General features: G+C 48.9%; 1 protein-coding gene across 1 annotated transcript; it reads right to left on the bottom strand.

Annotated features, from left to right (window-relative positions):
* Positions 1 to 1,685: 1,685 nt before the first annotated feature.
* Positions 1,686 to 11,122, bottom strand: LOC111257693 (DNA replication complex GINS protein PSF3-like). The gene is made up of 5 exons (XM_022827733.1): positions 11,030 to 11,122; positions 10,569 to 10,672; positions 9,896 to 9,988; positions 2,187 to 2,326; positions 1,686 to 2,084 (listed from the first exon to the last, which is right to left on the bottom strand). Exons 1-5 carry the CDS (start codon positions 11,120 to 11,122, stop codon positions 1,954 to 1,956), a joined length of 561 nt encoding a protein of 186 aa, XP_022683468.1. The 3' UTR covers positions 1,686 to 1,953.
* Between the last annotated feature and the right edge of the window lie 1,329 nt (positions 11,123 to 12,451).

The following is a 12,451-nucleotide window of genomic DNA, read 5'->3' as shown; positions in this document are numbered from 1 at the left end:
CCTGCCATGTCGTAGTATAGTAGAGTAGAAATCTCTAAGTTCGTCTGGGACACCATAGGGTATGGTTTGCTATTCAAATTCAACCACGGCGCTAAATGTTGCCGTGCCATGAGAAAGGATCCATTTTTTTACAATTATTTTTTTTCAAAATTCAGAATGTGAAAGTTGTTATCGGCGATGGCCGCCGGCGCTTGATGACGACAAGCAGCGCCATTCTGTTATCGGCGATGTGCATGCATGGCACGGCTGATGGGTACGGTGGGGTTGCGCGCCGGGCTGCCTGCATTGTCGTCTCGTGTTCGTCCCCGATTGCATAATTGCGTTGGGCCATTGGCCGCCGATCGCCCGCCCCCCATGACCCGATCGATCGATCGGGTGGGACGCGCATGCATCATCATCACGTACACGCGTGCATGTACAATGCGCTGCTCGTCAGCTTCCTTGGCCAGAGGCTTCGTTTCTCCTGGCTGCAGTGTGACGACATGGATTCATTCCGTGGCCATAAAAAGAGTATTAGCGCCTCTTAGGCGTGATGCTTATAAACTCTGAAACCGTCGACTCCCTCGATCTCCTTTCTCATGCGATTCACCGTACCTTTCCCAACCGACGTGTGCGTCGTCGCTACATCTGGACGCACTTGCTCTAGCTTTACCAACAATCTCTAATTCTAGGTTCGTATTCATATGCTCTGATGACCACTTATCACGAACTTAAAGTTGGTCGACCACTTAAAAAAAAGAACCGAGCAAAACCAAGGGATCTTTACCTTTCAACACATCACAACCATGTATAAAACCGGTGCCAAAAGACTGCATGGGGGTACAAAATAAAAGTGGCAAGTAGACCTGACCATGAAGATTGTATAAGGCCTTGCAGTTGTAGGAGTCATGAACCTCGTGTAAAATTTTACTAAGACCACACCGTAGGGCAGTAGGCAGGATAGCATAAAATCCAAGTTCATTGTTTCTCTTGCCCCCTTTCAAAATTTATTTATTCGTATTCACATTCCCAGATTATTCGTCGGTTTCCAGTGAGACATTTGTCCGTTGCGTGTAGTGACGATCACAGCTTTTGCTTTCTTACATCCCAGAATTTAGAAGTAAAACTGAAAAGCAAAAGAAACCGTGTACAATCATTAAAGCACGAGTTACTAAATTAATAGACCTTTCATACCGATTACTGAAAACCTTAACAATATTGCCCATCTGGACCTTTACTAATTTTCCTTTTCTTCCGGTTAGCCGGCTGTTATTCTCTTCTCCATCAATGAAATAAGCAAAATCTCGTGCCCATTCGTTCCAAAAAACAAAGATTTCATTGCATGAGGTGCTTTAGATTCATTTCATATATTTTCCAAGGCATCATGTATGCAAAGCTTCAAATCAAGCATGGCCCAAAGCTCTTGAGCCTCGTCCTGCAGCAACACTTAACCGCTACTCCTACTTTATAGATAGTGATTATTTTTCCATATAAATAAGCAGCTTATAATCCTGAGAAAAGGACTAACAACCATTTGCGACCATAATAAATTTGGGCAAACAAGTTACCATAGCATTATTATCGACTCATTCTCATCCCGGTCTCCTTCACTTTAAACATGTTATAAACTTATCCCAGACTGCCTCCAAGCATACTCAAACTTGAAACTGCAAAAGCCTGCTAGATACCCAGTTAAGACTCTTACATATTTGCTCCCTCCAAACAAACTCTTGAAACTCCAACAGTAGATGGTGATATAACAGCATTCGGTTTTCTTACACCATGAACTGATCAGAGCTGCTGTCGTTTGTCCTGTCAGGCTAAAGAGATGTGCACCGAAGGTGGACCAGACTACAAGAACTATAAAAATACCGTTAGCCTTCTTTTTTTACAGCTCAAATCAGTGAACATAAATGAACATATCAGGTAAACTGCTGAAGCACTCCATTCTATGGAGACCTTAAACCTACAGGTTCAGGGAGTAGAAGGCCCATCAGGCAGTTTTGTCTTCCTCTTCCTGCCAAGGATGGTTGCCTTTTGCAACCTCACACCACCAGCACGCCATTTCTTGAAAGCAGCCATTGATTCCCTAGCAGATTCAAACACTTGATGAAAACATAACGAGTCTGTCAGTGTATTGCAGAATTTTTTTTTGTAGTTTTTTGACAATAGCAGGAGGACAAGTATAACACGAGATGCTTGCTTACCGCGAGTTTCTTCTTTGGTAAGGCGTGGTACAAACTTGGGCACTGTCATTGTGGAAGAACTGTGAGACTTGCTTAGAACCTCTTTGTACCTACTGGTGAATGCATAGCGCAAGAATATGCCAATGCTCTTGTCATTCACCCTGTAAATGTGAAAACACAGGAAAGTAGGCAAAAGTACTGAGACTTTTTTTGGGAGTGTAAGAGCAACTCCAAGAGAATACTAAAAAATTCTTCCCAAAACTATGTATTAGGGGTTCTCCCAAAAAAAATTTCCCCCAAAAATATATCAGTCCACAGCAGATCGCTAATAAATAGCCCCCAATATTTCAAACACAGGCCACGTCATCGTATTGGGTCCATTGGAAGGGACGCGCGGGCGTGCGGGAATCAGGATTGGGGGAGGAACGCCAACGCTAAAATATACGCGGTGGCAGGCTGTTTTTTAGCGTTGCTAAAAAATTGGGGAAGGTTTAGGTGGATTGTTGGAGTTCATTTTTTCTCTCTTTTACCTAAAAGAAGATATTGAGGGTAAGATTAGCAGCCTCTTGGAGTTGCTCTAACACAATCTCCTTAACCATAAGGAGGCACTGATATCCCAATTGAAATGGCTCGTTGTGGGAATAAACTAGCCATTTTCATGTGACAACTAAATATGCACTAGTATTAACATTGAAGCCATGGTTCTCAACATTCTATAACAGTTTTAACATCCATAGGGCAACCTGACTAGGCATCCATGAATACCAGATTATGATAACATAGTTAAACATGTGTCCGTAAAAAGCTACATTACATCATGGGAAAGGGGAACGACTGAAAATTGCTCGAGGTTTCAGACTGCCAGAATGATTTAAGCAGTATATATGGAGCATTTCAAAACTGTAAGTTACTAGTAATAACTTTGGCAGGGATGTTTGTCAGGTTACGCTGAAATTTGGTACAATGGTAGTTGAACAGTGGACCAGTGGTATCAATCATAGAATCAGCAGTGAAGTAGTTTCAACATATAGAACCAACACTACAGAGGGACTGGTGGTAACGATGATAAAATCAGCAGTGAACCTTTTTCTGTCATATAGAATCGAACTGACAATGTATGTCTCTGAAGGGAAATGCATCAGGTAGCTAGGCAACTGAAATAGATATTTTACTACAAGTCAATTACTTTTCAATTCCAGGACCACGGGACATTGCTTTTGTAAGAATACAAGCAAACATGTCTTTTCGGGGGAATAGATTGATGTAATCATTGAAATACTCAAACATCATAGGGAACATAACATAGTATACTGTCATATAAAATACAGCCAAATGAGCTCTGATCCCACCAAAGTAGATCATTGTAAGCACCAATAGGATGATCCTTAACCACAAAATTGCAACTTTTACAGTTAGCTTAACCTGTCTATATCAATGTTCATCATATGACAGTTGGTACGCATAGAGAATCTGAATATTCTAATTAGACAAGCCAAAAACCATTGGGTGGAAAATGATCATGTGTATTTCAAAACTAATTACGTTACATTCAGTTTTGAACTGAGTACATGTCATGTAGGGGCGTACATACGGCAGGCGCCGACGTGCCCGCGACGTACGCCGCGCTACCGAACGTGCGGATCAAGCACTGCTAGAATCAAACTCTAGCAACTAAAGATAGAAACTTAGCAATACTTTCTATATTTCGGTTAGGCCATTGGCCATATATACACTGCTGTAATCGTGAATTGAGGCAAGCAAGAATTATATTTCCTATCTCCCTTTATCTCCTAAGCCTACGGTTGAGGGGTATAACCTCGCCGGAGAAGACGGCCGACGGCTACGAGCTCCGTAGCCGCGGTCCGGCCAGTCGAGGGCTCGACGTCCTTGACAACTTGGTATCACGGTCTCGCCGATCCTCTCTCGCCCGCTCCACCTCTTCGTCCGCCGCCGCTTCCCACACGAACCCTCCACGATCCCCACCATCTGCTACGACGTCCGCGCCACCACCGCCAGCCATGGGCGACCCGACCCTCGCCGATGTGATGGCATTACTGAAATCCCTTTCCACGGAAGTGACAACCCTGAAGGCTGACATGGCGGCTATCAAGGAAAAGCCGTCCTCGTCGTCCACCAGCGCCGCCGGTGGCCGTCCGGAAGGGCCGCGCGATGCGGAGCGCCCCCCCAAGTTCCACAAGTTAGATTTTCCCCGCTACGACGGCAAGTCCGATCCCCTACTCTTCATCAACAGGTGCGAATCCTACTTTCGCTAGCAACGTACCATGGCAGAGGAGCGCGTGTGGCTAGCTTCGTATCATCTGGAGGATGTCGCCCAGCTATGGTATACCCAACTCCAGGAGGACGAGGGGCCGCCGCCGTGGGGGCGCTTCAAGGAGCTCCTGCACCTGCATTTCGGGCCTCCCCTCCGCTCGGCTCCGCTATTCGAGCTCGCTGAGTGCCGGCGTACGGGGACTGTGGAGGACTACTCCAATCGCTTCCAGGCCCTCCTGCCTCGCGCTGGCCGGCTGGATGAGGCCCAACGCGTTCAGCTCTTCACAGGGGGTCTTCTGCCGCCACTCAGCCACGCCGTCCGCCTCCACAATCCGGCGACGCTAGCGGCCGCTATGAGCCTGGCGCGTCAGGTGGAGCTCATGGAGGTCGAACGACCGGCGCCGCACCCTCCCCGGCCTCCGCCGCGCGGCCTTCTTCCCGCGCCCAGCCCCAGGCCCGCCCTGCCGGCGCCACACCAGCCGCTGGCCCTCCCTGCCCCTCCGGTGGCCGTCCAGCAAGGCCGCAGCGAGAGCACTCAGCGGAGTCTTACTCCAGACGAGATGGCCGAACGCCGCCGTCTGGGGCTCTGTTTCAATTGCAATGAAAAATACACTCGGGGCCATAACCGATTTTGCAGGCGCCTCTTCTTCATTGAAGGTGTGGAGCTCAAGGACACCTTGGACGCCGCGGATGACGAGGAGCGCGAGGCCGAGGCACCATGCTTCTCCTTACAGGCCATCGCAGGGGTGCCCATGGCCGGCACCATGCAGCTCGCCGTGGTCATCGGTGCCGCGTCTCTCGTCGCCCTCCTCAACTCTGGCAGCACGCACAACTTCATCTCGGAGGAGGCAGCACGGCGCTCCGGTCTTCCCTCCCGCTCCCGACCCCGCCTCACCGCCTTGGTCGCCAATGGCGAAAGGGTCTCCTGCGCCGGTGTCATCCGCAACGCACCCCTGCTCATCAACGGCGAGTCGTTCCCGGCCGATCTCTACGTCATGCCGTTGGCGGGGTACGACATCGTCCTCGGCACCAGGTGGCTCGGCGAGTTGGGACCCATCGTCTGGGACCTCGGCCACCGGTGCATGCACTTCCTACGCCAAGGGCGCTTCGTCTCCTGGACCGGCGTGGCCAGCCGGACGGTACCGGCCCTGAACGCCACCACAACAGCATGTTCCCTGTTGGAGGTGCTGCTCCGCTCCTTTGAGGGCCTCTTCGCGGACCCGGCAGGCCTCCCTCCCAAGCGTACCCATGATCATCGCATCCTACTCAAGCTCGACGCCCAGCCGGTCGCCGTCCGTCCTTACCGGTACCCTGCGGCGCACAAAGACGAGCTGGAACGGCAGTGTGCCGCCATGATCGACCAAGGCATCGTCCGCCGCAGTGACTCACCTTTTTCGTCGCCCGTCCTCCTCGTCAAGAAGCCGGATGGGTCATGGCGCTTCTGTGTCGACTACCGGGCGCTGAACGCCCTCACCGTCAAGGATGCCTTCCCGATCCCGGTGGTTGACGAGCTCCTCGACGAACTGCATGGCGCCAAGTTCTTCACCAAGCTGGATCTGCGCTCTGGGTACCACCAGGTGCGCATGCGCCTGGAGGACATCCACAAGATGGCGTTCCATACCCACGACGGCCTATACGAGTTCCTGGTGATGGCGTTCGGCCTGTGCAACGCTCCGGCAACATTTCAGGCCCTGATGAACGACGTGCTCCGCCCGTTCCTCCGTCCTTTCGTCCTCGTATTTTTTGACGACATTCTGATCTATAGCAGGACATGGGCTGATCATCTTCGTCACCTTCGGGCCATCCTCGAGGAACTCTGCCGCCACCAGCTGTTCGTGAAACGCAGCAAGTGCTCCTTCGGCGCCTCGTCCATCGCTTACCTCGGCCATGTCATCTCCGCGGCAGGTGTGGCCATGGACCCTGCCAAGGTGCAGGCCATCCACGATTGGCCTCCTCCACGATCACCCCGGGCGGTGCGCGGCTTCCTCGGCCTCGCCGGTTATTACCGCAAGTTCGTCCACAATTACGGGGCAATTGCTGCTCCTCTGACGGCCCTCCTCAAGAAGGAAGGCTTTTCCTGGGACGACGCGGCAGTTGCGGCGTTCACCGCGCTCAAGGCCGCCATCACTTCTGCTCCTGTCCTCGCCATGCCCGACTTCACCAAGATGTTCACCGTGGAGTGCGATGCGTCGTCAGTCGGCTTCGGCGCGGTTCTTGTCCAGGTAGGCCACCCAGTCGCTTTCTTCAGCCGACCTGTGGCACCTCGCCACCGCTCGTTGGCAGCTTATGAGCGAGAGCTCATCGGTCTCGTCCAGGCCATCAGGCATTGGCGGCCATACCTCTGGGGCGGCGCTTCACCGTCCGCACCGATCACTACAGCTTGAAGTACCTGCTCGACCAGCGCCTCGCCACAATCCCTCAGCATCATTGGGTCGGCAAGCTCCTGGGCTTTGATTTCTTGGTGGAGTACCGCTCGGGCGCCACGAACATCGTCGCCGACGCCCTATCCCGTCGAGATGATGACACCGGGGAACTGATGGCTGTTTCGGCGCCCCGCTTCGACTTCATCGAGCGCCTTCACCACGCCCAGGCCACCGATCCCGCCTTGGTCACCATCCACGACGAGATTCGGGCCGGCACCCGCACCACGCCGTGGGCGCTGATGGACGGCATGATTGCCTTCGATGGCCTCTTGTACATTCCCTCGGCGTCCCCGCTGCTGCAGGAGATCGTGGCCGCAGTCCACAATGATGGCCATGAAGGCGTCCACCGTACCCTCCACCGGCTCCGTCGGGACTTTCATTTTGCCGCCATGCGCAGGCTGGTGCAGGACTTCGTGAAAGCATGCGTCACTTGTCAGCAGTACAAGTCCGATCATCTCCGGCCGGCCGGTCTGCTTCAGCCTCTGCCGATTCCGTCGACCGTGTGGGCTGACATCGGCATCGACTTCATCGAGGCCATCCCCAAGGTACAAGGCAAGACAGTCATCCTCTCTGTCGTGGATCGTTTCAGCAAGTACTGCCATTTTATTCCCCTGGCGCATCCCTACATGGCCGAGTCCGTCGCCCACGTCTTCTTCGCCGACATTGTTCGTCTCCATGGCGTTCCGCAGTCCATCGTGTTGGACCGCGATCCAGTGTTCACCTCAGCATTTTGGCGCGAACTCATGCGGCTTACAGGGACGAAGCTCTTCATGTCGTCCGCCTTCCACCCCCAAACGGACGGCCAGACCGAGGCGGCCAACTGGGTTATTGTTATGTACTTGCGATGCTTCACTGGTGATCGTCCCCGGCAGTGGCTCCGCTGGTTGCCCTGGGCCGAGTACACATACAACACGGCGTATCAGACATCCCTCCGAGACACTCCATTTCGTGTGGTGTATGGCCGAGATCATCCGACCATTCGTTCCTATGAGCCTGGGGACACCCGTGTCGCCGCCGTCGCCCAGGAGATGGAGGAGCGCACCGCTTTTCTTGATGACATCCGCTATCGCCTAGAACAGGCACAGGCGGCCCAGAAACGTGTCTATGACCAGCACCACAGGGCCGTCTCCTTCCAGGTCGGCGACTGGGCTCTTCTTCGTCTACGACAGCGGGCGGCCGCGTCCCTTCCACGTTCTGCCACAGGGAAGCTCAAGCCGCGCTACGTCGGGCCGTATCAAGTAACGGAGCTTATCAATGAAGTAGCTGTGAGGCTCCTGCTTCCTCCCGGGGCTCGTCTTCATGACGTCTTCCACGTCGGTGTTCTCAAGAAGTTCGTCGGCGTTCCACCGTCCGCGCCCCCGTTGTTGCCTCCACTTCTACATGGTGCTGTGGTGCCTACCCCAAGCCGGGTGACGCGCGCTCGTCTGGCCCGTGGCGTCTGCCAGATACTAGTTGAATGGCAAGGTGAACCTCCTGAGTCGGCCACCTGGGAGGATTTGGATAACTTCCGTACTCGGTTTCCTTCCTTTCAGCTTGAGGACGAGCTGGACTTCGAGGCAGGGGGAGATGTCATGTACGGGTGTACATACGGTAGGCGCTGACGTGCCCGCGACGTACGCCGCGCTGCCGAACGTGCGGATCAAGCACTGCTAGAATCAAACTCTAGCAACTAAAGATAGAAACTTAGCAATACTTTCTATATTTCGGTTAGGCCATTGGCCATATATACACTGCTGTAATCGTGAATTGAGGCAAGCAAGAATTATATTTCCTATCTCCCTTTATCTCCTAAGCCTACGGTTGAGGGGTATAACCTCGCCGGAGAATACGGCCGACGGCTACGAGCTCCGTAGCCGCGGTCCGGCCAGTCGAGGGCTCGACGTCCTTGACAGTACACTAATTAGAAGCATTAAATGTCAGTCTCAAACTTTGGAGAAGTAGACGCTGCATTGTCCTACTCATGAATTAACTGCTTTTCATTGCCTACACTTAAGTACCATGATTTTGTAAGAAAATACTAGTGAACATGTACTTTTTCGGAAATGGATCGGTGTAATTATTGAAACAATCTGACAACACCAATGTCCTAATTATTTTGCCCAATTAGACACATGAGGATTGGTCAGCAATCAAGAGATAAGTAGATTGAAATGTTTCATAAGATAAGGGATTAGATTTGCATGTTGGTTAGACGTCTCAATGTATAAAGCTGCCCAGTACCAAGGTTTGCCGCTCCTCAAAGTTTCAGTCAGGTCAAAGCCTCCTGACTTCCTGTCATGGCTGGGTAGGAACACCAACATTGCAAGGAGGGTGATCCATCACCCTTAACACTCACTACCCAATCTGATTCAAGCCTAATAACCACTTTCTTCACTGATCCCTCCACCATGCCATATCATTTGTCTTTTTTTTCCTTAATGAAACACTTGAACAGTTCTGGACTTCGTGGCTTTGTTTCCCAGTTCTCTTGATCAAACACGTGCAATGCACGTTCTCGACAATTGTCCTTTTCCTTCCCTTAATAAAGGGGACCTCAGGAGCTTTTGTGGTTAAAAAAAAAAGGATGCAGCACACTGAGCTTGAAGTCACCGAGCTATTTTGAACAATCAAGAGTATAAAAGCAATATTTTTTCTGTGACAAGAACAATGCTACTTGAACTTGAAACAGATCAACATGTTTCCAAGAACTCCTAAGGAATTTATAATGGAACCCTACCTTTCTGATGGCCATAAGAACATTAAACATTGGGAGCAAAGATACTGAAAGCACATTTGTTCAGATCCTGCACTACCGACTAACCCAAAAGTCTAAGCTGATGATGAAAGGTAGCAATTCAATTGTACTTATGTCTAATCCACTTGTACTTTAACACAAATGACATAATTATGTAATGCAAATGAATGGTGTTCTAATAAGCATACTATAGAAACAGTTCAATGAAAGTAAGGAACCGAGTATTTCAAAAGAACATCCAACAAACTGAGAAATCCATGAAATCTAATGGTATGTATTACTAGATTGGTGAAGAAACTTACAAAGGAACAATCTTGCATCCTAGCTCATAAAAGTAGGGGCAACGAACCCTCAAGTCCACACAGGCGGCATCAGCTTGGATCTCTTTTCGAGTTCTGCAGTATTATGATAAGAAATTGAGACAGTAGCATTCAAGTTTTTGAACAGAGTACTGCAGAACCTGTGTTTCATACTCTAGTTTTCAATTGCCAAAACTCATCCATTCAGCAAAAATCAAATACTTGGGAGCCATATGAATATTCAGTATAATTGCAAAAGGACTTCCCCTCACGAAGGAGCCATATGAACAAATTTGTTCATTGCTCCCTCCATCCCAAGTTAGGTCGTTTTCACATTTCTAGGTTCATAGCTTTTGCTATTCATCTAGATATACACCATGTTTAGATACATAGTAAAAACTATGAATCTAGAAATACCAAAACGACCTACAATTTGGGATGAAGGGTAATAAAAGAAAGGTTTGCAAATATTATTGTTTAGTGTTTACTATGGAAAACTACAGTAGGCTGCAGTGGAGGCAAGAAAAGCCTGATCCTTTCAATTAGTTGTCGACATCAAATTCCATATATTTTTCTCAAAGAAGAAATACTCCATACAGTTCTGTACTTTGCTGTTGCAAATATTGAAGGATTTCTGTCTATGCAGTAATGCAACAGAAGAGACTGAAGAACCTACTTCTGTGTGAAGCATGGAGGAGGATTCATTGACACAGCTTGTTCCAGAGACAGTAGCCCATGCGCAAGCCAAAACGGGAGGTCCACCTTGGCACCCTTCTCTACCTGAATATAGAAGGGGTAAGACTAAAATCCTCTTTTATAGTAGAGAAGCATTCCTATTAGTATTGTTGTAAAATTCGTCCACAATGAAAAGCATCAAATTCCCAGTTGGGGTTCATGACAAAAACTGCAGCCAGGCCAATAGGAATTAAGAATAGATACAATATTCCAACCAGTTTAAACAAATCAAAGAATAGATAAGACACATCTCAGTCTCGGCTAACCATTATTCAGCAACTGCATAAATTCCCGTTCAGGAACTATCAGGACATAATAAGAAATTGTTCCACATGTCTAAGCAGGTGTATATACCTAGCACAAGAAGCATCAACCCACAAAATTCAACGGGCAGACACTTACACAGTTACTTTCAGCGCCAGGATCTAGCAGGCCAACACCCTTTGCAGTTACTTGGAAAACAACTGAAATAGGTTGCAGGAAGAGCAGAAACATATACTCAGCACACATACACAAGCATCATGCAAGAAGAGAAGGAAAAAAAGCAGGTATTACCTCATCCTCCATGAGGATATCATCGATGGATCATCGATGTCGTAATAACCCAGCATCTGGCCAAGAGTGCAGGATCACAACTACTTCTAATTCTGCACCACCAATTTGGATGTTGTCAATGGCAGTGGAAAGTAAATTAAACTGGATATACTGCAATGCGAACTTGCGGCAGTAAATATCACCTCGATTGGGCGAATCAGTTCGAAGGCTCACCTTTGCGTCAAGCTATGAGTAATTTTGAGAGAACATTCCTCAAAATTTTCTGAGAGAAGCACAACGAATTTCGAGGCTTACCTTGCTTCAGGTGCATGAGGAGGGTCGGGGCCCATTTGGGTGCTGTCTTCCAGGGGCGACTCGTCGGCTTAGGAGAACCAGGCGGCAGCGGGCGACGAGAAGGGACTGCGGGTGGCAAAGGAGGAAACGGTGGAGGTGGATGATGAGGAGTGGAGGGACCACGAGGGAAGGCTACCGGAACACGGATCTGGGCGGGGAGATAGAAGAAGGTGGATGAGAAATTTTTGGTTTTCGCGGCTTTGATTCCCGCTCAATCGGTTGGAAAAATAATTGGCTCGACAGCCATTTGGCCCAGCTAAAAACTCACGTGGGTTTGAATACTTGATGGAGATTTGTTTCAGTTCCTGATTTGATGTCGATGTTTTCGTAGGGAACCAAAGGAGACGACCTTGCTGTCACACCCTAAATTTTTTGGATTTCAAAATATGATGGAATGTGATTAAAAAGAACAATTAAACAATGATTTTTTCATAGGAAAAAACTACGGCGCGTGTGGTCGTGCTTGTGCCAAGTGCACGATCCCACGCGGCCCACATGTAAGTTGTATCGTGGGCTGATTAAGGTAGGCTTTAACTAATTGGAGATGCATATATAGACTACTTACGCAAAAGCTAACATGCACATATCATGTGAGGTGGAGTGATATGTACAACAACAGTGTTTTATTGTTGTGCTTAAATTGTTGAAATGACATAATTTTTATATGGAGTGTTCATTTTCAAATCTGATCACATCAGTCTAGTTACGATGAGATCTATGAAGCAAGATCTATGATGCATATGTTTTCGATTAATTTTACGCAGTAGCAACTTATATTACGATATAGTAGTTGCTTACGTTCAAACCTCCAAACAAACTTTACATATAAGTTGCTACACGAATAATTTTGAACCCAATACCATCACCTACATGAATTATCTATATAAGTTGCCACATTATCTTTACATGAGTTGTTATTTTAGCTTTATATAAGTT

This window comes from Setaria italica, chromosome VI (assembly GCF_000263155.2).
Source record: "Setaria italica strain Yugu1 chromosome VI, Setaria_italica_v2.0, whole genome shotgun sequence".
NCBI lineage: Eukaryota > Viridiplantae > Streptophyta > Magnoliopsida > Poales > Poaceae > Setaria > Setaria italica.
The sequence above is the reverse complement of the archived record's forward strand: the minus strand, read 5'-3'. Positions and strand labels throughout refer to the sequence as shown.